The 20,172-nt window shown below is 43.7% G+C and overlaps 1 protein-coding gene across 3 annotated transcripts in view; it reads left to right on the top strand.

Annotated features, from left to right (window-relative positions):
• GRID2 (glutamate ionotropic receptor delta type subunit 2) overlaps positions 1-20,172 on the top strand; it is a 2,335,100-nt gene that overhangs the window by 530,781 nt on the left and 1,784,147 nt on the right. For 2 of the 3 annotated variants that reach the window (XM_033958336.1, XM_033958346.1), the window contains exon 3: positions 11,882-11,941. The exons of the other annotated variant lie outside the window; for it this stretch is intronic. In XM_033958336.1, coding sequence (XP_033814227.1) covers positions 11,882-11,941 — 60 coding nt within the window. The remainder of the gene's footprint in view (positions 1-11,881; positions 11,942-20,172) is intronic. 3 annotated transcript variants of the gene reach the window in all.

The following is a 20,172-nucleotide window of genomic DNA, read 5'->3' as shown; positions in this document are numbered from 1 at the left end:
AAGAATATGAAATGAGATAGCTTATTAATCAAATGGTATGTGATTATTCTTCAGAGAGACTGATGTGAAAGAGGCCGTATTCATTGTTATCTGAGACTTATCTGCTTGTATATACAGTACATAATATCGATATGAGGGTGGTTTGATAAAAAAAAAAGCAAGTTAAACAATATAGTCTCCCTTGAGGGCTATACACTTAGGGCTCCTTTTACTATGGTGTGATAATGTTTTTAGCACGCGCTGAAGATTAGCGCACGCAAACTACGCACTAAATGAAAAATACTAATGCAAGCTCTATGAGGCATTAGCGTCTAGCGCACATGGCATTGTAGCACGCGGTAAGCACGCACTAAAACCACTAGCACACCTTAGTAAAAGGAGCCCTTAGTAAACTGTGTCCTGCTGGCCAAGTCCTCACACCAGCTTGCCGGTAGGCCCGTCTCCATCCAAATGAGGCGGGCCAGCACCTCCCCTGCCCAACCCATAGGAGCCTAGGGCCTGATTTTGGCCCAGGTGCCTAAGGCCCCTCCTATGTGCAGGGCCTTAGGTGTCTGCGCCAATCAGGCCCTAGGCTCCTGTGGGTTGGGCAGGGGAGGTGCTGGCCCGCCTCATTTGGATGGAGACGGGCCTGCCGGCAAGCTGGTGTGAGGACTTGGCCGGCCAGCATATTTGCTAGGTGAGCCCGGGGGGGGGAGGAAGTTCCAGGGAGGGGGGGTTGGGGCATATCATTTGGGGGAGTTCGGGGACGGAGGGGATTCATTAGGGTCCGGCAGAAGGGATTGGGCACCCTCTTGCCATCGATCTTTGAGAAAGGATGGGCGGTCATCAGGCAGGAGGGGATGGGCACCTTCCTGCTGTGATTCTACGAGGATGGGGGGACTGGAAGCCACGACCACAATACTTATCGTGGCAGGGAGATCCCTTGGCACGATAAGTATAGCGACTGCGTCTACAGTAACCCGGTTCTGTAACCGGGTGTCTAACATGCGTGTCTAACATGGACCTCAGTTACAGAATCGGGTTTATTTTGGATGGGCCTATGCCCGATTAAGTATAGGACGCCCTTCCTGGCCTTAGTCTAATGGGTTTTCAGTTTTTTTATAAGCTATTTTTACTACAATACAAAAAAAACTGGAACCACACTGTACTAAGTGTATAGCCCTCAATAGAGACTGCATTGTTTAACTTGCTTTTTTTTTATCAAACCACTTCCATATTGGATATTATGTACTGTATATACAAGCAGATAAGTCTCAGATAACAATGAATATGGCCTCTTTCACAATCAGTCTCTCTGAAGAATACTAGGAGCAATTCATCAAGCAGCGTTAGGACTTTAAGATGTGTTAAGGGAATTAACATGCGCTAAATGCTAAGAAGCGTATTTTATTCCTATGGGTTTCTTAGCATTTAGCGTACATTAATTCCCTTAAAGCACATTAAGCCGCTAATACCTCTTAATGAATTCCCCTCTTATAGGAATATTGCAGTGGGGCTCCATTGAAATCAGTGGAGCCAGGGCACATTTGTGTAGTTAGCTTTTACAGACTCTAAACACAAAAGAAGAAAGGACTGTGGAATGCAATGATCTTGAAAAGGCATTTATTAAGACAAGTCAAATAAAATAAAATGAAATAAAAAAAAAGATCTCCACTTCATGAATGACTGACATGATGTAATACGGACCCAACACGGGCAAGGCTTTTACTTAGTGACTCATGGACAAGGTTTATCCATTTTTTGTTTTCTATCTTTTACACCATTAAGTGAATACTGACCTAGACCCCTGAAAAAAGCTTTTTGCCAAAATACGGACCGTGTTTGGCCCGTATTACATCATATGTCAGTCATTCATGAAGTGGAGAATTTTTTATTTCATTTTATTTTATTTGACTTGACTTAATAAACGCCTTGTCACGATCAATGCATTCCACCGTCCTTTCTTCTTTTTTGTCTGGACTTCCGTTTTTTGATTGTGGAATACCCAGGCCCTTCTTTTGTCTGTTCATTTTACAGACTCTTCCATTAAATACTGACATTAATCCATTTTGTTTTGCTTTGCTTTGCTAAATAACACTGTAGAAAACTTAGGGTAAAATTCATCAAGCTACATTAGGGCCTTAACACATGTTAGGGAATTAGCAAACACTAAGGCCCGGTTTCTGTAAACGGCGCCGTTATTAGCAGCTGCCTAAAAATGGCTGCTGATTGCATGTCAATCACGCAACAGTGCCGTTTGCAGAATCACAGATACATGAAAGGTAGGAGCTGGAAATATGGTATTAGACGTCATAAGGTGCTTTCGTATGATGGATAACTGTAGCCTTTTTGGAGGCACCCTTAGGTATCTCCAATTAATCTTTTTAAATTGAGTTTTAATTAGTTGTTAATCAGTGTAGCCAATTAGTGCACCAATTAGTGAGAGTGTGTGGTACAGTGGGCTAGCACTACAGCCTCAGCACCCTGAGGTTTGGGGTTCAAATCCCATGCTGCTCCTTATGCCCCTGGGCAAGGTACTTAATCCTACTATTCAAAAGAGACAGTCAGTGGAAAAATCTGAAACTTTCACAAAAACAAGGTCTCATTGATCACTATACACTAAGGGGCACATAATCAAAAAAAAATATATCTAAAACCCACCCAAGTTGGCACTTGGAAGACCTAAAAGACAGGTTGTCCAAGTGTCGATAATCAAAATGGGTTTTTAGACGTATCCAGAGACTTTTTAGGTCTCTAAATGCCGCTGTGTGCCCAGAGCTGAAAGGGGCATTTTTGAAGGAGTGGTAAGGGTGGGATGTGGGCCAACCTAGATATAGTCAAACTGCAGGAATAATCAAAAGTTTTACGAGGCTACCTGAACAGAACTTATACGTTGTGACTTAGACGATGTAAAACCAGGTCTAAGGGCTAGATTCTGTATAGGTTGGGTTGCTGCTGAGATGGCCTAAAGGATCTGGCCAATCAAAATCTTAGGCCACTCTCAGTGCATCCCAGAATGCACCGAGAGAGAAGCCTAAGATTCTGGTTGACCCAGGTGCCTAATGTCCCCTCCTATGGGAGGGGCCTTAGGTGCCTGGACCAATCAGGGCCTTAGGCCTCTCCCCAGTGCATCCCACGATGCATAGGAAAAGGGAAGGCCCACCATTCTCTGAAGGCGAGCCTGATGGCTGGAGGGAGCAAGCATCCCTTCAGTCAGCCAACTAAAAAAGGCATTGGTGGGGTCCAGTGGGCTGGGGGGGGGTTGGGGAGCATGCTTTTTTTTTGGGGGGGGAGCTCCGGCAGGAGGGACTAGGCAGCCCTTCTGCCAATGATCTTTTAGGGAGGGTTCTGGCAAGAAGGTTTGGACATTCCTCCTGCCGGTGGATGTCTTGGAGGGAGGGAAGAGGGATTCCAGCAGGAGAGTGGGAAGCCCTCTTGCCAAATGGATGTCTCACCGAGGTGACAGCAGGAGGAATTTGGCATTCCTCCTGCCGTGGACTTTCAGGGGTGGCGCAGCTTTGAGGGTTATGGAAGGAGGGACCGGGCATCCCTCCTGCTGGGTGGATGTTTCAGTGAGGTGGTGGCAGGAGAAATTATGCACTTTTCCTGCCGCAGACATTCAGGTTTACTTTGGGGATTCCAGGTGGAGGGAGTGGGCATCCCACATCTAAAAGGTCTTGTTCTGGATTTTTGGGACTTGGACAAATTTTGAGTCGAGAATGTGGTATAAGGATAGACGTAGTTGTGATTTGGCCAATTAAACACTTGAATGTACAGGTAGATGATTTTATTTTAAAAATATTTTGGATGTACTTTTTGGGAATGGACATTTTGCTTCTGCCAACATTGAGCGACTAGCTTCCTATGTCTAAAATGGACTTAGTTGTTTCTTTTGATAATGCCCTTCCATGTGATCTACAGAGAGAAAAAGGATCTCAGAAACCTACTTGATTAATCAGGATGAACCTTAACCAAGTCTTTTAAAGTTCCACGTTTCTATCATCGATCCTAAAAAAACTTGCATGACATCATTTTTGCCAATAGCAGCCCAGGGAGTGACAGTGTTTGGCAGCAGAGCAAGAGTATTTCAGCAGCCTGAGAGAACCTTTAATGAAGCCGGTTTAGTATGGAAAAATGGGTCCCATTGGGCCAGGGCTGATATTTGAAGCATGTTTAAGAAGATGTGTTCAGCACGCAGCATGAATTAATATTTTTTTCATGAATATTAACATAGTGAAAAGGATTATTAAAATATTGAATACAAAAAATTGATAACAAATAGTATTGAGAGGTTTTTTAAGGATTGATGATAGAAACGTGGAATGTGAAAAGACTTGGGGCTCCTTTTACTAAGGTGCGCTATGCGTTTTAGTGCAAGCTAAACGCTAAGGCGCCCATTATAAGTCTATGGACGCATTAGCGTTTAGCACATGCTAATATTTAGCGCATGCTAAAATGCTTAGTGCGCCTTTGTAAAAGAGGAGGTTGGTTAAGGTTCATCCTGATTAATCAAGTAGGTTTCTGAGATCCTTTTCCTCTGTGTAGATCACTTATTGTATAGTGATCGGTGAGACCTTGTTTTTGTGCGAGTCACTTAATCCCCCATTGCCTGAGGTACATTAGATTGAGTTCCGCCCACCGAGACAGATAGGGAAAAATGCTTCAGTATCTGACTAAAAATCACTTAGGGGTCCTTTTATTAAGGTGTGCTAACCAATTTAGTGCACACTAAATTTTGGATGCCTTTTTAGAATCATGCCTTTAATGCTAAAAGCCCAATCTATGGGTTTTTAGCATTTAATATATGTTGTCACTTAACATGCATTAAGGTGTGTTAAGGCCATAACACTTCTTGATGAATTTCACCCTTAGTTTGTTGTATGTATCACCATTCCTTGAAATTTTTCATTGAATATTTTTTAAAATTTGTTTGTGAGACTATGGGGTCCTTTTACAAAGGCGCGGAAGCGGTTTAACGCACGGAATATCATGCGTTAAACCTCCTGCCGCGCTAGTACCTAACGCCTTCATTGACGAGGCATTAGGATTTTAGGCTGCCACGGGGGTTAACGTGTGAGGAAGTGTCCAACGCGCTAACCACCGTAGCTCGCCTTGATAAAAAGAGCCCTATATAGCAATATTTTGTCATATAGGCCCCCTTTTCAAGCTCTGCTAGGGTGGGTTTTTTTTATCGCCGGCCTATGAGAATCAGAGTTTTAACCACAATATAAAAACCAGCAATATAAAAACCTAACGCAGCTTGATTATATTATTTTGAGCTTTAATTCTTTATTTATATTTTTGTTTTTATTTAACTTGTTCTGATTGTATCTGTAAATAAAAATGTGAATGCTCTTACAACAGTATATATCGAAGTCGTTTATAAATATGTCGGGCTATGAGCAGACCATTTATATATTTTTGAATGTTTGAATGTCCGAGCGCCTGTTAAATAATCTATATAAATTGAGCTGTAATGGTAATTTATATTTAAATAATTATGCTAGGAATATGTTTGACACTTACACTCTTGGACCTCCACTGTTTCTATTTTATTCTGCTGCTTAGATGAATCACTATTTATGAATATTGTCTATTCAGGAAGTATTCATATCAGTGGTGTATTGTTGGACCATTGGCTGGATCCAACACACATTTATTTATTTTATTTTTTAAATTTCTATTCCGCTTAACAGCGTATTATAACTTATATACACAGAGAGAAAACAATACCATAGATTCATTAACAAATTATCCCTCCCCCTTTTACAAATCCATGGAAGTGTTGTTTTTTGTTGTTTTTTTTTAGCATAGGCTGGCATGCTGAATGCTCTGTGCTGCTTCTGATACTCAGACCCTCTTTTACTAAGGTGCAGTAACCGATTGGCGTGTGCTAATCGATTTAGCACATACTAAGGGCTCCTTTTACAAAGGCGCGCCAGCGGGGTTAACATGCTTGACTTTTCATTACGTGCTAACCCCCGCACTGGCCAAAAAACTACCATCTGCTTAAGAGGAGGCGGTAGCGGTTAGCGCATCCAGCAGTTTAGCGCACGCTATTACGCACATTAAACCGCTAGCGCGCCTATGTAAAAGGAGCCCTAAATGCTAACACGTGCATGTTAGTCTATGGACACATTAGTGTTTAGTGTGCACTAATTCGATTAGCGTGCACTAATCGGTTAGTACACCTTTGTAAAAGAGGGGGTCAGTTTCCTTCTCTATCTCTAAGTGAAGCCTAAAGTTACTAATGGATCATTTTACAAATCTGTGGCAAAAAGCCTTAGCATATCTGTGTGTGATTTTTTTTCCCATGCATTAACACCATTTTTACAACAGCTGTAAAATGGCCAGTTTTCTATTTTTGCATTAATGACATTGCTTTAATATTACATTAGTGCATGGTCATTAAATAAACTGATCATGTAAGTAGTTATCGCCGCCCATTTTGTAGGCAGTAAGGGCTCATGTAATAATCTAGCAGAAACCAGTTAGTTTATGGTAATGTTACTGCATTGTTTAATGCAGAAACACCCTCTCTGCCCTCTGACATGCCCCCTCAAAAAACTCCAAATACTTTTTGGTACATGCAGATTTAGCAGTTACCAAAGGACACCTGAACTCATCCATTGGTATGCCGTTTTAAGCTGTATTAGACAAACGTTGGTGCCTAACATAGCTTAGTATAAGGACCCCTAAGATACTTTCAAAAGCCAGAAAAATACATAGAAAAAAAATAAATAAATAAGAATCAGCCTTCCCCCATGGCCTTCAAGAGAAAGCTCCCATGAAACAGAAATTTATTACTAGGAGTCAGACATTATTTTTGAAGGCGGTAGTGTCGGGACAAATTTGACTGGTAAATAATTAGGGTGAATTGCATGTTTGGGAAAAATCTGGAGCAGTTTGCCATGAAAATAACTTCTCTTTTTTAAAAAAAGAAGAAGCTTGCCAAGCATTTTTCATTTGACTGATTTGTAAAATTTTCCCAATAATGAACTGTTTTGCACAAATTTGCATTGCAGCAGCTCATTTAATTGCAGCAACTCATTTAGGGCCCCTTTTACGAAGCCACGTTAGGCTTTTTAATCTCTGATCACGGCGGTAGTAGCCCCGACGCTCACATGAATTCTATGAGTGTCGGAGCTAATACTGTCTTTGGCCAGAAATATAAAAGCCTAACGTGGCTTCGTAAAAAGAGGGGTTTAAACAAATCTTCACATATAGTCCAGAATGCATGGAAATGTACTACAAACTCACCATCTTCTATGATTTTATCTACATGTTGACATTTTTTGCTAATGTTTTTGGAATATTGAACTTGCCAATTCTTTTTTGTTTGTTTGTTATGTGTCAGTCTCTATTGGTACATATTTGATGAAATGTAAGCTCTACTTTTATGTTCATCAATTTAAACTGATTCCATTCCAGGCAGATGCCTGTACTTCACTGGCAAAATCTTACAAAGGTTAACCCTTTCAGGACCATAAGGATCGTAGGCCAATTTTTGTGGTTTTGACGACATTTTTATGGTAAAAAGGGCTTGCAGATGCCAAAAAAATTGATTTTTTTTTGTGAAATATCATTATTTTTTTTAAAAAAAAAATCACACTTCTGGCTTATGGACAGTGTGGCAAGTGAATCTTCTCGTCAATCTGGCAACGACGCTAATGAATGAATGTCGGAACCAGTTTGTTTACATAAAGGCAGTATCATATGGAATCCGTACATATCAAATTTAGAACTGTAGACTATCCCAATCAAAATTTATAGGATTTTAAAGTTATGGGACAAATATGTCCCTTGGTCCTGAAAGGGTTAAAGATAAACCCTTGAGGCACCACTGTCTGATAAAGGATTAAAAGTATGAGTATGATACTTGTAGGCCCAAATGCAGTACAGGCAGTCTCCAGGTTAAGAATGAGTTATGCTGTTCTTAAGTCAGATTTGTATGTAACTCAGAACTTGTAGATTTTAAGATTCTTGCTGCCTACCTCTGCTCCCAGCAAATAAAAGGGCCAACTGTCCCCACCAGTGTTTCCTCTAAGGTACAGCATGAACAACTACCGTATTTTCACGCATATAACGCGCGCGTTATACGCGTTTTTACCTACCGCGCATACCCCTCGCGCGTTATATGCGTGAGCGCGGTATACGAAAGTTTTAAAACATAGTTCCCACCCCGCCCGACGCCCGATTCACCCCCCCAGCAGGACCACTCGCACCCCCACCCCGAACGACCACTCGCACGCGCTCCCACCCGCACCCGCATCCACGATCGGAGCAAGAGGGAGCCCAAGCCCTCTTGCCCGGCCGACTCCCCGACGTCCGATACATCCCCCCCCCCCGGCAGGACCACTCGCACCCCCACCCCGAAGGACCGCCGACTTCCCGACAATATCGGGCCAGAAGGGAGCCCAAACCCTCCTGGCCACGGCGACCCCCTAACCCCACCCCGCACTACATTACGGGCAGGAGGGATCCCAGGCCCTCCTGCCCTCGACGCAAACCCCCCTCCCCCCCAACGACCGTCCCCCCCCCAAGAACCTCCGACCGCCCCCCCAGCCGACCCGCGACCCCCCTGGCCGACCCCCACGACCCCCCCACCCCCCTTCCCCGTACCTTTGGAAGTTGGCCGGACAGACGGGAGCCAAACCCGCCTGTCCGGCAGGCAGCCAACGAAGGAATGAGGCCGGATTGGCCCATCCGTCCTAAAGCTCCGCCTACTGGTGGGGCCTAAGGCGCGTGGGCCAATCAGAATAGGCCCTGGAGCCTTAGGTCCCACCTGGGGGCGCGGCCTGAAGCACATGGTCGGGTTGGGCCCATGTGCCTCAGGCCGCGCCCCCAGGTGGGACCTAAGGCTCCAGGGCCTATTCTGATTGGCCCACGCGCCTTAGGCCCCACCAGTAGGCGGAGCTTTAGGACGGATGGGCCAATCCGGCCTCATTCCTTCGTTGGCTGCCTGCCGGACAGGCGGGTTTGGCTCCCGTCTGTCCGGCCAACTACCAAAGGTACGGGGAAGGGGGGTGGGGGGGTCGTGGGGGTCGCCAGGGGGGTCGCGGGTCGGCTGGGGGGGCGGTCGGAGGTTCTTGGGGGGGGGCGGTCGTTGGGGGGGAGGGGGGTTTGCGTCGAGGGCAGGAGGGCCTGGGATCCCTCCTGCCCGTAATGTAGTGCGGGGTGGGGGTAGGGGGTCGCCGTGGCCAGGAGGGTTTGGGCTCCCTCCTGGCCCGATATTGTCGGGGAGTCGGCGGTCCTTCGGGGTGGGGGTGCGAATGGTCCTGCCGGGGGGGGGATGAATCGGACGTCGGGGGGGGGTGAACGGAGAGTTGGGACAGCGCACGGAGAGGCGGGGCAGTGCACGGAAGTCAGGGGGGTGAACGGAGAGTCGGGACAGCGCACGGAAAGTCAGGGCAGTGCACGGAAGTCAGGGGGGGTGGACGGAGAGTCGGGACAGCGCACGGAAAGTCAGGGCAGTGCATGGAAATCAGGGGGGGGGTGAACGGAGAGTCGGGACAGCGCACGGAGAGGCGGGGCAGTGCACGGAAGTCAGGGGGGGGTGAACGGAGAGTCGGGACAGCGCACGGAGAGGCGGGGCAGTGCACGGAAGTCAGGGGGGGTGAACGGAGAGTCGGGACAGCGCACGGAAAGTCAGGGCAGTGCATGGAAGTCAGGGGGGGGTGAACGGAGAGTCGGGACAGCGCACGGAGAGGCGGGGCAGTGCACGGAAGTCAGGGGGGGTGAACGGAGAGTCGGGACAGCGCACGGAGAGGCGGGGCAGTGCACGGAAGTCAGGGGGGGTGAACGGAGAGTCGGGACAGCGCACGGAAAGTCAGGGCAGTGCACGGAAGTCAGGGGGGGTGAACGGAGAGTCGGGACAGCGCACGGAGAGGCGGGGCAGTGCACGGAAGTCAGGGGGGGTGAACGGAGAGTCGGGACAGCGCACGGAGAGGCGGGGCAGTGCACGGAAGTCAGGGGGGGTGAACGGAGAGTCGGGACAGCGCACGGAGAGGCGGGGCAGTGCACGGAAGTCAGGGGGGTGAACGGAGAGTCGGGCAGCATGCGCGGTATAATCGTGAGCGCGTTATACCAAAGTTTTTGTGCTTATCATCGTGGTTTCTGCGCGCTATACACGTGTGCGCGTTTTATACGGGTGCGTGTTATTTGCGTGAAAATACGGTACACACTGTTCTTAATGTGGCCATGCATCATTCCTGAATATGCTGCAGGAGAAGTGTAGGAGTCTATGCCATTAGAAATGCTGCTCAGTGAAATCAGATGAAGCCGCAACCACATTCTTAAGTACGAGTTGTACATAAGTCAGGCGTATGCAACTCGAAAACTGCCTGTAATAAGTGATGAGGCCAGTTTTTAAGAGGTGCTGTAGCATTGTCTCCACTACTGCCCCTCAGTCTGGTTGTGTGCCATGACAGGATCTCCAGAAAGAGAATTCAGTGCAGGGCTTTCCAGCTCACACACACTAACCCCCTCTTTTACAAAGATGCGCTAAGCTTTTTAGCACGCTCTAAACATGCGCTAAATGCAAACACGTGCATGCTATCCTATGGATGCGTTAGCACGCCTTTGTAAAAGAGGGCCTAAGAAGTTCTGCTGCATTGGCTCTGCCTTTTGGCATTATTGCACTAATACTTCAATTTGATCTTAGTAGCGCCTTTGACTTGGTAGACCATGAGATTCTATTGGGATGTTTGGATGCTATGGGAATTTCTGGAAATGTCCGAGATTGGTTTCAGAATTTCTTGGAAAAAAGATTGTATCAAGTCTTTAGTAATGGTCAGTATTCCAATTCTTGCAGTAACCCTTGTGGGGTACCTCAAGGTTCACCACTATCACCCACTTTGTTGAACATCTATGTTGCTTCCTTGGCCAGTCTTTTACAAAGCTTAAATGTAATTTTTCACATTTATGCTGATGATATCACAATACAGATACCAGTTATTTCTTTTACAACTGAAATAAAAAAAACAGATCACTTTTATTCTAAATCAGATTGAACAATGGACTATTGAATTCAAGTTGAAATTTAAACACTGAAAAAAACAGATTTTTCCTGGCTAGTCCTAACGATAAAACTACAGATAAAACTCTTTATCTATGAGGACAAGAATATCCAATAGTCTCTTCTCTTAAAATTCTAAGAGTTATACTTGACTATCATTTAACCCTGGGGGAACATACTGATATGCTTGTTAAGAAATGTTTCTTTGCGTTATAGAAATTGCATACCGTTAAAAATATTTTGACCCTAACTCTTTTAGATTATTAGTTCAAGCATTAATCTTATCTATTTTTTACTACTGCAATATAATCTATTTGGGAGCTTATAAAACCATCCTAGGAAGATTAAGGCTAATCCAAAATACAGCGGTCCGTTTAATTTTTGGATTGAAAAAACAGAAACATGTCAGCCTTTATTATCGTCAGTTGCACTGGTTGGCAATGGAAGCAAGAGCACTTTTTAAATTTGCTTGTATTTGCTATAAGATGTTATTCAGATTAGCTCCGTTATATCTTTTCACTCATTTTTAATTGTACTGTTCGACTAGGTCTACTTGGCGTACTGGTTTATTTACTTTTCCTAATCTCAAAAATTGCCATTATAAAAAGTATTTTGATCGATCTGTGGCTTATCAAGCAGGTAAAGTTCAAGTATGGTTAGACGATTTGATTCAACAATCCGTATCTTATTGCACTTTTAGAAAAGTAGTTAAGACCTATTTGTTCAAAAAATGTGTTACTTGATTGATGGCTATGTCATAGTTTCATACTGTATTTTTCATAATTGGAATATTGTACAGTCCTTTTATTCTGTGAACTGCCTAGAACTTTTTTGGGTGTTGGCGGCATAGTAAAATAAAGTTATTATTATTATTATTATTGTCAGGATGGAAGCACATGCAAGGGCGAGGTGGGCAACACAGACCTTCTCGGTGCACAAGGCCTGGTATGATCTGTTTGAATTTTTCTGAAGATGCTCAGTGGTCTTGGTTTTACTATATACCTGTAGTCACAAAAAAATAGGAGATACTGCTTTCACAAACCGTGAAAGCAGAAAACAAACAACAAAGGTGACTGATTGCTGTCAGAGAGTGTACAGTATACCGCTGTCATTGTAAAGTTTTACTTTCACTTTCACTTTACAATGACAGCGGCATACTCTCTGGCAGCAATCGTGGCACCGATAATAGAAGACTACGTACCTTTATGGTTATGATCCTTCATTGAGTATCCAGACTCCTAAGGCAAGCCCCTTAGGGCTGAAACACGATTGTGTCGAGTCATTTCATTCAATAAAGGAAACTGAACATCGATCAGTCACCTTTATTGTTTGTTTTCTGATTTACCATACAGGACATTGGCATGGTAAAGGGAGGGGTAGAGAGGCTAATAGAGTGATTGATCTGAATATAGGGGGAACAAGGAACCTCTGTTCTCTTCCATAGGGTTACTGATGGATGATTGTACTTCAAATCCGCCCCCGGATATTTGGGATTCTGACACACTTGATGCAACTAGTCCATACGTACTTAATAACCTATTTGGAATACAATGCTCAGCCTTTTATTTCCATTCTGGCAGGTCTGCAGCAAATGAAACATTACAGTTTGCAGCACATAGCAATCATCTATACTGCAGTGATATATTTTTTAATCTTTTAATGAAAATCCAATTTCTTCCCTGCAGAGAGAGTATTTCTTTCCTTCCTTCTGAACATTATCATCCTGGGTTAATAAATCAGTGACGTGATTGAAGATGTTGATTCACCAGTCAACTATTTCCGTCTTACAGCTACCAAAACTTGTATGCCTTATGAAAGCTAAGCAGCATTTGCTTTTTTTTGTGTGGAACATGAAAAATCTCTCTGTCGCTACACTTTGCAGTGAAAGAATAGATCATGTGTAGGAAGCTGTATAGTGGTTAGATGTAGCTGTTAGCAGTTTCAATATAACTAAAAGAAAAGGCAGATATGACTCAGAGCTGAGTAAGTCTTGAAGCCTAACATCAAAGCCCACCAATACAGTTGCAGTCAACCTTTGCAGAACATTTTACTACTTTATAATTAGCTGTGCACGATGACTATAAGCTTTTATATTATTGATTTTCTAGAATTTCATTATACAACAACAAGGCAGTTTACATAATAGTTTAAAAATGAAGAAAAGGAAGGGGAATAATAGCCTAAAACAGGAAAAAAAAATGGCACATACTCCAACACCAGTAATTTTACACAAATTATTGAAAAAGCACCAATAGAAGTAAAGCAAAAATTATTACTCAAGGGATGGAAGAAAAAGAGTAGCTCCTTCTGTGCCCTCATGCCATACCCACGTCCTCCCTTCCCACCCCGTACCTATTAAAATCTTTGCCAGTGCGAGCAGCTTCTCTAGCCTGCTGCTCACGCTGGCTTTCCCTCTGTTGTTCTGTTATCACTTCCTGGCCCTGCAACCCGGAAGTGATTTCAGAAGGAGCCAGGCTGGCACATGCAACAGGCTAGAGTAGTTCTCACGCTGGCAAAGATTAAAAAAGTTATGAAGGGCGGGGAAGGGAGGGTGCGAGTGTGGCTTGGGGGACGGAGAGGTGCCAATGTCCCCAACAAAATGGCACCTAGGGCAATCTGCCCCCCCCCCCCTACTATACCAGTGCTCCTAACATAGAACCCAGCATCGCATAGCTATAGTTCGGGTTCCTCTTTCCAACATACATCACTTTGCACTTGCTCACATTAAATGTCGTCTGCCATTTTGAGGCACAGTTCTCCAGTCTCTTGCAATTTTTCACAATCCTTTTGTGATTTAACAGGGGATTATTTTCTAAAATACTGCTTGAACTGGCAGTATCCTGACATGGGTGATTCAAGTCCAATTTTTACATTTTGTCTAAAATGGGGTTGGACAAGAACAGATTATGTTTATCTCTGCTTATACTGTATATTTAGCTGGATGCGTAGTGAATTACCTGGGTAAATGGCTTCTGGAAATTGCATTCACAATGACTCCATGGGTCTATCCCACTGTCACTTTATTTTTTTTTTTTCAGTCATCTTATCTTATATTCCTTCTTATTTTGCCCCTCTATTATTGTGAGTCTCCCTCCATTAAAGTTGGCCCCATATCTGCTCTGGGCCATTTCTCTACCACATTGCTCTGGAACTGTTTCCTTCTGGGCATGCAAGACATTTTTTTCCTTCTTCATCATTAAAAAATAAACAGAATGTATATCTTTTTGTCTTGTTTTACTGTAAGCCAATATAACCCCTCCTTTTTACTAACCCCCCTCTTTTACAAAGGTGCACTATGCTTTTTAGCGTGCGGTAAATATTAGTGTGCTAATCAGGTACTATATGCATGTTATCCTATGGATGCGTTAGCGGTTAGTGCATGCGTTGATTTAGTGCGCACTAAAACGCTTAGCGCACCTTTGTAAAAGAGGGCCTAAGTCACAGTAGAGGTTTCTACCATGGTCCAGAGTGCTAAATGCTCTGACATTGCTTCAAAACTCATAGAATTCCGATGAGCATCAGAGTTGCGTCGGAGCATTGAACGCTCCGGGCTGCGGTAGAAGCTTCTACCATGGCTTAGTATAAGAGAGCCATAGTGCATGCGCATTTGTATCTCTTTTCATATGGATTTTGTAATTATTTACTGAATAAAATAACAGTATTTATTTTATTTATTTATTTTATTTGAAAGTACAGTGGTACCTCGGAATCCGAACGCCCCAGAACTCGAACGACTTGGAATCCAAACTTTTTTTTTTTTTTCAGTAAATTTTGTCTTGGAATCTGAACGTCCTGCACATTGCATGTGTGTGTTTGTGCCCCAGAATCTGAATGCTGCTTTGGAATATTTGTTAATATTTTACCTTAAAATCCAGTGTATTTCTTGTTAAAATTTGAGTTTGTGGGACCCAGGAACGTATTAATTCAGTTTCTATTATTTTCAGTGGGAAAAATTGTCTTGGAACTCGAACGCTTTGGAACTCGAACAGGGTTCTGGAACGGATTAGGTTCGGATTCCAAGATATCACTGTATTTATAACCCACCTATCCACAAATCTAGGTGAGGGACAAAGGGAACAACAAATAATAAATACAAGAAAAGTACAATAAGACTAACCCCACCCCCCACCCTTTTACTTAAGGGCAGACTTGCACGGTCTGTGTCTGTGTATGGCCGTTTGGTGGAGGATGGGCAGGGGAGGGCTTCAATGGCTGGGAGGGTGTACGGTAGATGGGCTGGAGTAAGTCTTAATAGAGATTTTGGCAGTTGGAACCCAAGCACAGTACCGGGTAAAGCTTTGGATTCTTGCCCAGAAATAGCTAAGATGAAAAATTACAAAAAAAAAAAAAATTAAATTGAATCAGGTTGGGCAGACTGGATGGACCATTCGGGTCTTTATCTGCCGTCATCTACTATGTTACTATGTTACTATGTAAGTGGTTATTAGCGCAGGGAGCTGTGCTGAATGCTCTTCGCTGCTCCCAACGTTCATAGGAACTCTATGAGCGTCAGGAACAGCGCGGATTGTTCAGTATGGCTCCCTGCGCTAATAACCACTATCATGGTTTAGTAAAAGGGTGGGGGTAAGAAACATAAACATATTAAAATCCCACAAAGCTGACCAACCCCTGGGGAAATAAAAAAGAAATGAATATTTTTCTTTCTTTTTTTTTCTCCCTTTTCCCTTTCTTTCCCTCCTTTTGATTCTTTTCACTTTTCAGTCCCTGTCTTAGTGTCTAAATCCTCTTGAATATAGATCTAAGGGTTATCCAATAAATCAGGGGTGTCCAACAACCTTTTGGCTTTCCTGGGCTGCACCGGCTGAAAAAATCTTTTCTGGGGCCACGCAAACGCTGCAGCAAGAAAGAGGAGGGAGCCGGCAAGACGGTAAACACCCGGGGGCAGCAGAGGAAAACACTGCATCTCCCTCGACCTGGGCTGCAGAAAATACTTCACGAGGCTGCATGTGGCCCTTGGGCCACAGGTTGGACACCCCTGCAATAAATTGTCAGTGAAATCATGTTGCTAAACTATTCTCATTTGCATGACTAATTTCTGAGAGCTGCATTTCTTTCATTGGGTCAGAGCTTTACCTTATAAGGTGGTATGGATCATGTATCCTCACAGTCACTGCATATAAAAATGAAATAAATAAAATATGAAAAAGTACACTGGAGAGAAATTAATGTCTTTAATTCTCATATTCTGGCTGCTGAAACATCTGTATCAAAATGATGTCTTTTCTGCTATTACCACAAAAGATGTCTCCACTGAAGCATGTCCATGAATGAATACCAGTGAAATGTTTCTCGTTTCAAAAACAATGCTGGCATAGCAGTCTTGAGGGACTAGTGGTTCCAAAATATAATTCCTATAATGTTAGGAATGGATATGCATACTTAGATCTATGATGACTTTGAACGTTTCTCGTGATCAGTATGGTAAATGAGTCATGAGTAAATGGGATTCAACTGCAGATTAGTAGTTCTGTGGCACACTAACAAGTGAAGATGATTAGGGAGATTCTCAAAGGAAGACTTTTTGTTCTGATACTTTGTTTGGAAATACCAGTTACTTTAACATGATGGGATTAAAAAGGAAGCTATCTTTTTCTGTATTTTTGAGATCCTCAGACAGCGGATGAAGGGCTCTTTTTATGAAGGCGCGTTTAGGGCTTTAACGTGCAGAATAGTGGTACGCTAAAATACCGCAGGCGCTAGCCACCACCGCCTCCTCTTGAGCAGGCAGCAGTTTCTCAGCTAGCGCATGCTATAGCACACCCTAATCCGGTGCGTGCGCTAAAAACGCTAGCACACCTTTGTAAAAGGAGCCCTAAATGTTTGTTATATTGAGGGGCATTTTCAATATGACATCTAAATCCAAGTTAAAGGTTTCAGGAAAAATGCCCAAATATCCACTAGAAGAAATGGCCATTTTTGGAAAAAAAAAAAAAAGTCTCTTTTTCTGGTCCCGGATTTTCAAACCAGAAAAAAAGTATTTTTTTTTTCCTTTTCGAAAATGTACATTTCCTAGATATGTTTGTCCTTAGTGTGCTTATCTTTTTATGAGAACCAAACAAGAAGAGAAAACCTTGCTTTACTATGGAACAGAACAAACCAAAAGGCAAGAGAGGTGTCCTTTCAACAGGACATGACATCTCTCTTGCCTTTTAGTTTAGAAACATAGAAATAGACGGCAGATTAGGGCCCACGGCCCATCTAGTCTGCCCACCCCAATGACCCTCCCCTACCTTTCTCTGTGAATAGATCCTACGTGTCTATCCCATTTGGCCTTAAAATCAGGCACGCTGCTGGCCTCAATAACCTGAAGAGGAAGACTATTCCAGCGATCAATCACCCTTTCAGTGAAAAAGAATTTCCTGGTGTCCCCGTGCAGTTTCCCACCCCTGATTTTCCACGGATGCCCCCTTGTTGCCGCGGGACCCTTGAATAAGAAGATATCTTCTTCCACCTCGATGCGGCCCGTGAGATACTTGAATGTCTCGATCATGTCACCCCTCTCTCTGCGTTCCTCGAGTTTGTTCTATATTTTTTGAACCATTAAAAAAAGAAAAAATCCAAATGAAAAAACACATAAAAACCACCCATTACCACATAAGGGGGACCAACATTCTTAGCAGACTGTCACACAGACATCCCAGCAGAGAAGTGGGGCACTGCAGTGAAATTCACATAAAAGGTTTTAGGTACAAATCTAACATAGTAACATAGTAGATGACGGCAGATAAAGACCCGAATGGTCCATCCAGTCTGCCCAACCTGATTCAATTTAAATTTTTTTTTTTTTTTCTTCTTAGCTATTTCTGGGCGAGAATCCAAAGCTTTTCCCGGTACTGTGCTTGGGTTCCAACTGCCGAAATCTCTGTTAAGACTTACTCCAGCCCATCTACACCCTCCCAGCCATTGAAGCCCTCCCCTGCCCATCCTCCTCCAAACGGCCATGCGCAGACACAGACCGTACAAGTCTGCCCAGTAACTGGCCTAGTTCAATCTTTAATATTATTTTCAGATTCTAAATCTTCTGTGTTCATCCCACGCTTCTTTGAACTCAGTCACAGTTTTACTCTCCACCACCTCTCTCGGGAGCGCATTCCAGGCATCCACCAACCTCTCCGTAAAGTAGAATTTCCTAACATTGCCCCTGAATCTACCACCCCTCAACCTCAAATTATGTCCTCTGGTTTTACCATTTTCCTTTCTCTGGAAAAGATTTTGTTCTACGTTAATACCCTTTAAGTATTTGAACGTCTGAATCATATCTCCCCTGTCTCTCCTTTCCTCTAGGGTATACATATTCAGGGCTTCCAGTCTCTCCTCATACGTCTTCTGGCGCAAGCCTCCTATCATTTTCGTCGCCCTCCTCTGGACCGCCTCAAGTCTTCTTACGTCTTTCGCCAGATACGGTCTCCAAAACTGAACACAATACTCCAAGTGGGGCCTCACCAATGACCTGTACAGGGGCATCAACACCTTCTTCCTTCTACTGACTACGCCTCTCTTTATACAGCCCAGAATTCTTCTGGCAGCAGCCACTGCCTTGTCACACTGTTTTTTCGCCTTTAGATCTTCGGACACTATCACCCCAAGGTCCCTCTCCCCGTCCATGCATATCAGCTTCTCTCCTCCCAGCATATACGGTTCCTTCCTATTATTAATCCCCAATGCATTACTCTGCATTTCTTTGCATTGAATTTTAGTTGCCAGGCATTAGACCATTCCTCTAACTTTTGCAGATCCTTTTTCATTTTTTCCACTCCCTCTACGGTGTCTACTCTGTTACAAATCTTGGTATCATCTGCAAAAAGGCACACTTTTCCTTCTAACCCTTCAGCAATGTCACTTACATACATATTGAACAGGATTGGCCCCAGCACCGAACCCTGCGGGACTCCACTAGTCACCTTTCCTTCCTTCGAGCGACTTCCATTAACCACCACCTTCTGGCATCTGTCCGACAGCCAGTTTCTGACCCAGTTCACCACTTTGGGTCCTAACTTCAGCCCTTCAAGTTTGTTCAACAGCCTCCTATGAGGAACTGTATCAAAGGCTTTGCTGAAATCCAAGTAAATTACATCTAGCATATGTCCTCGATCCAGCTCTCTGGTCACCCAATCAAAAAATTCAATCAGGTTCGTTTGGCACGATTTACCTTTTGTAAAGCCATGTTGCCTCGGATCCTGTAACCCATTAGATTCAAGAAAATATACTATCCTTTCTTTCAGCAACACTTCCATTATTTTTCCAACAACTGAAGTGAGGCTCACCGGCCTGTAGTTTCCTGCTTCATCCTTGTGACCACTTTTATGAATAGGGACCACATCCGCTCTCCTCCAATCCCCAGGAATCACTCCCGTCTCCAGAGATTTGTTGAACAAGTCTTTAATAGGACTCGCCAGAACCTCTCTGAGTTCCCTTAGTATCCTGGGATGGATCCCGTCTGGTCCCATCGCTTTGTCCACCTTCAGTTTTTCAAGTTGCTCATAAATACCCTCCTCCGTGAACGGCGCAGAATCTACTCCATTTTCTCGTGTAACTTTGCCGGACAATCTCGGTCCTTCTCCAGGATTTTCTTCTGTGAACACAGAACAGAAGTATTTGTTTAGCACATTTGCTTTCTCCTCATCACTCTCCACATATTTGTTCCCAGCATCTTTTAGCCTAGCAATTCCATTTTTTATCTTCCTCCTTTCACTAATATATCTGAAAAAATTTTTATCTCCCTTTTTTACATTTTTAGCCATTTGTTCTTCCGCCTGTGCCTTCGCCAAACGTATTTCTCTCTTGGCTTCTTTCAATTTCACCCTGTAGTCCTTTCTGCTCTCCTCTTCTTGGGTTTTTTTATATTTCATGAACGCCAACTCTTTCGCCTTTATTTTCTCAGCCACTAGGTTGGAGAACCATATCGGCTTCCTTTTTCTCTTGTTTTTATTGATTTTCTTCACATAAATCTCACTATAATCCCTTTATTTTGTATGGTGAGCCCTCCCAAACTTAATCAAAACCTACTGTACCCAACTGTATACCATCCGAATAGCCCTTATGCCTGTATGTTTCACCTCTATGTCTGTTTAGCAGGTTTCGGGTAGGTTTTGAAGGGCTCACATTTTCCACCACAAGTGTACTAGTTAGAGTGAGATATGGGCTTGGTCCCCATC

Source organism: Geotrypetes seraphini, chromosome 1 (assembly GCF_902459505.1).
Source record: "Geotrypetes seraphini chromosome 1, aGeoSer1.1, whole genome shotgun sequence".
NCBI classification, from domain to species: domain Eukaryota; kingdom Metazoa; phylum Chordata; class Amphibia; order Gymnophiona; family Dermophiidae; genus Geotrypetes; species Geotrypetes seraphini.
This window is presented reverse-complemented; position numbering and strand designations above follow the sequence as displayed.